The 2,001-nt window shown below is 51.8% G+C and overlaps 1 protein-coding gene across 1 annotated transcript in view; it reads left to right on the plus strand.

Moving 5' to 3' along the window:
- LOC101860312 (sodium/potassium/calcium exchanger 3) overlaps positions 1–2,001 on the plus strand; it is a gene marked incomplete at its 3' end in the record, with an annotated part of 25,467 nt that overhangs the window by 2,021 nt on the left and 21,445 nt on the right. The window contains 1 exon segment of the mRNA XM_013079337.1: positions 623–1,972. Within this exon segment, the coding sequence (XP_012934791.1) occupies positions 991–1,972 (982 nt within the window).

Raw genomic sequence — 2,001 nt, forward strand, 5'->3', positions numbered from 1 at the left:
GGGGGGGGGGGGGGGAGCGGAGCTACAGGTAGGCCATGCGTCTTTACTCTCCCATGTTTGTTTCCATCTGTCTATCCGTGCAATTTTCCATCACTAAATGGCCGACATACCCTCGACGTGCTTTTCTGTACAAAGTCCACGGGTAATCGCCGGCTCTCCTTGCCCTCTAGTGACAAGCACTTCGTCTCTTTGTCCCCACGCGTTTGCTGTGAGCGAGTTCAGCCAAGGCTTCTGTGCCCTAAGTTCAGACCACGCCGTGGGTCCTCCCTTATTATCATCATTGACGAAAGAGTTTTCTCCAGGGAAGAGAAAGTTTCGAAGCCCTTTGACCGTTCTATTGATTCCACGCTGTTGAGACAAAGCCTTGCTGTCTACCTTCTTGATAGGCTCGGAGCTTGTAGAGAGCTCAGAATGTCTCCAACAGCCTGAGACCTTGTGTGACCACGTGTGAGACGGAGTTTGTAAATAACCAGTTATTGACGTAGAAGTAATGACAGTAATGGTACCAACGCATCCTTGATTGCCATATTGAAAAGATTATCTATTTCACTTTACTCTCGATCTTGTCGATATTTGGCAACTTTTCTTTTTCTTTTTTTTGTTGTTGTTACGACGAGCACAGACACAAAAAAACACCTGCTGGCCATTGGAATTTGGTCTGGGTACAAAAGTCCTAGACAACATTCTGTGAGTGCACCGTAGAGTGGCGGAAGCGAGCAGCGGCTGCCAAGTTACAGACAACACATACAGGAGAGAAACGCCACAGTGGGAACGAGCCAATTAATTCCTACGTTGAAAAATCACGCATCGAGGCCTTTTTTCCTCAGACCTGGGAAAGTTCGACTGGAAAGATTATCGGGCAAATAGATTGACTGCTCCATGCTTTCCCGCGTTGTTTAGTTAAAGAAATTCTTCCAAGTGCTTGAGAAGTATACAACACAGACGTTTACAGGGTTGCCGAAAGAGTTCAAAGTTTGAAGTTCAAAGTTCATGCCTGTTTTGAAAATCTTGACACCGAGTTGTTTGAAAGAGGAGACGTCACATTCGGCCCGTTGTCTCTGTGCACCAGTTCGTGTAGGGGCTCGAACCGCAGACCGTGAGGGGCAAGTGGAAACTGACAGCAGCTACGTGGACATAGAGAACATCCTTGCGAACAGTTCAAAGGTCAAGGGTAATCTCAGTGAGGAACTTCCACCCGGTGCATCCACGAATGAGAGAGGTACGCTAGACGACCAAAGTGAACGTCGCAAACCATCTCCGAGCACGTCGTTAAAGAGGAACCTTTCGGAAGAGAGGGCATCTCATAGCTCTCATCTAAGCGCGCAAGATGCCATGCATACATTGCCAGACATGTCGAAGAACTCTGCTGTGAACGATACTCCCACGCACGACACGACAGTGCGCGGAGGACGGCCGTTAGACGCTGATCATCTCAACAACTCAGCTGAATGTATCCCCACACAAACGTTGTGTGACACTCACGAAGGACCACTCACCAGCTCTGAGCCAAGGCTCGGCGTGTCCCCAAACGTCGCAGCAGTCACCCCGCGGCGCTCTGATGCTCGGCCTGAGAGAAACGCCAACGGCGGGAAGCAGCAGACTCCACACACCACTTCCGGTAAGGCCGGCTCCGCGGCACCTGTTTGCGCCCCCTGGCGGAAGTGCCGACAGCGACGAGTGTACCGACTGATTCTCCTGGCTGCCTGCTGCTCTCTTCTGGCCTTCCTGACGGGACTGCACAGACTGTATCTCTCCACCTTTGACCCATCCGACCCCCGATTTGTAGAAGACGAGGCAGGCCTGACCCCCAGCAAGGACTCCGGACGCTATGGCGTCGATCATGCGCAGACGGTTGTCTTCTTCCCCAGTCCTGGAGCTGGCCCGACCCTGGGCAGTGTGCCAGTCAACGCGTCTGTCGGCGGGAACTTTTCCCTGGACAGGCGGAGGAGGGAGATTGTTGCAGAAAACGGAAGTGAGGAGGGTGAATGCTTTTAGACAGTA

The sequence above is a fragment of the Aplysia californica genome, unplaced genomic scaffold (assembly GCF_000002075.1).
Source record: "Aplysia californica isolate F4 #8 unplaced genomic scaffold, AplCal3.0 scaffold00048, whole genome shotgun sequence".
Taxonomy (NCBI): Eukaryota; Metazoa; Mollusca; class Gastropoda; order Aplysiida; family Aplysiidae; genus Aplysia; species Aplysia californica.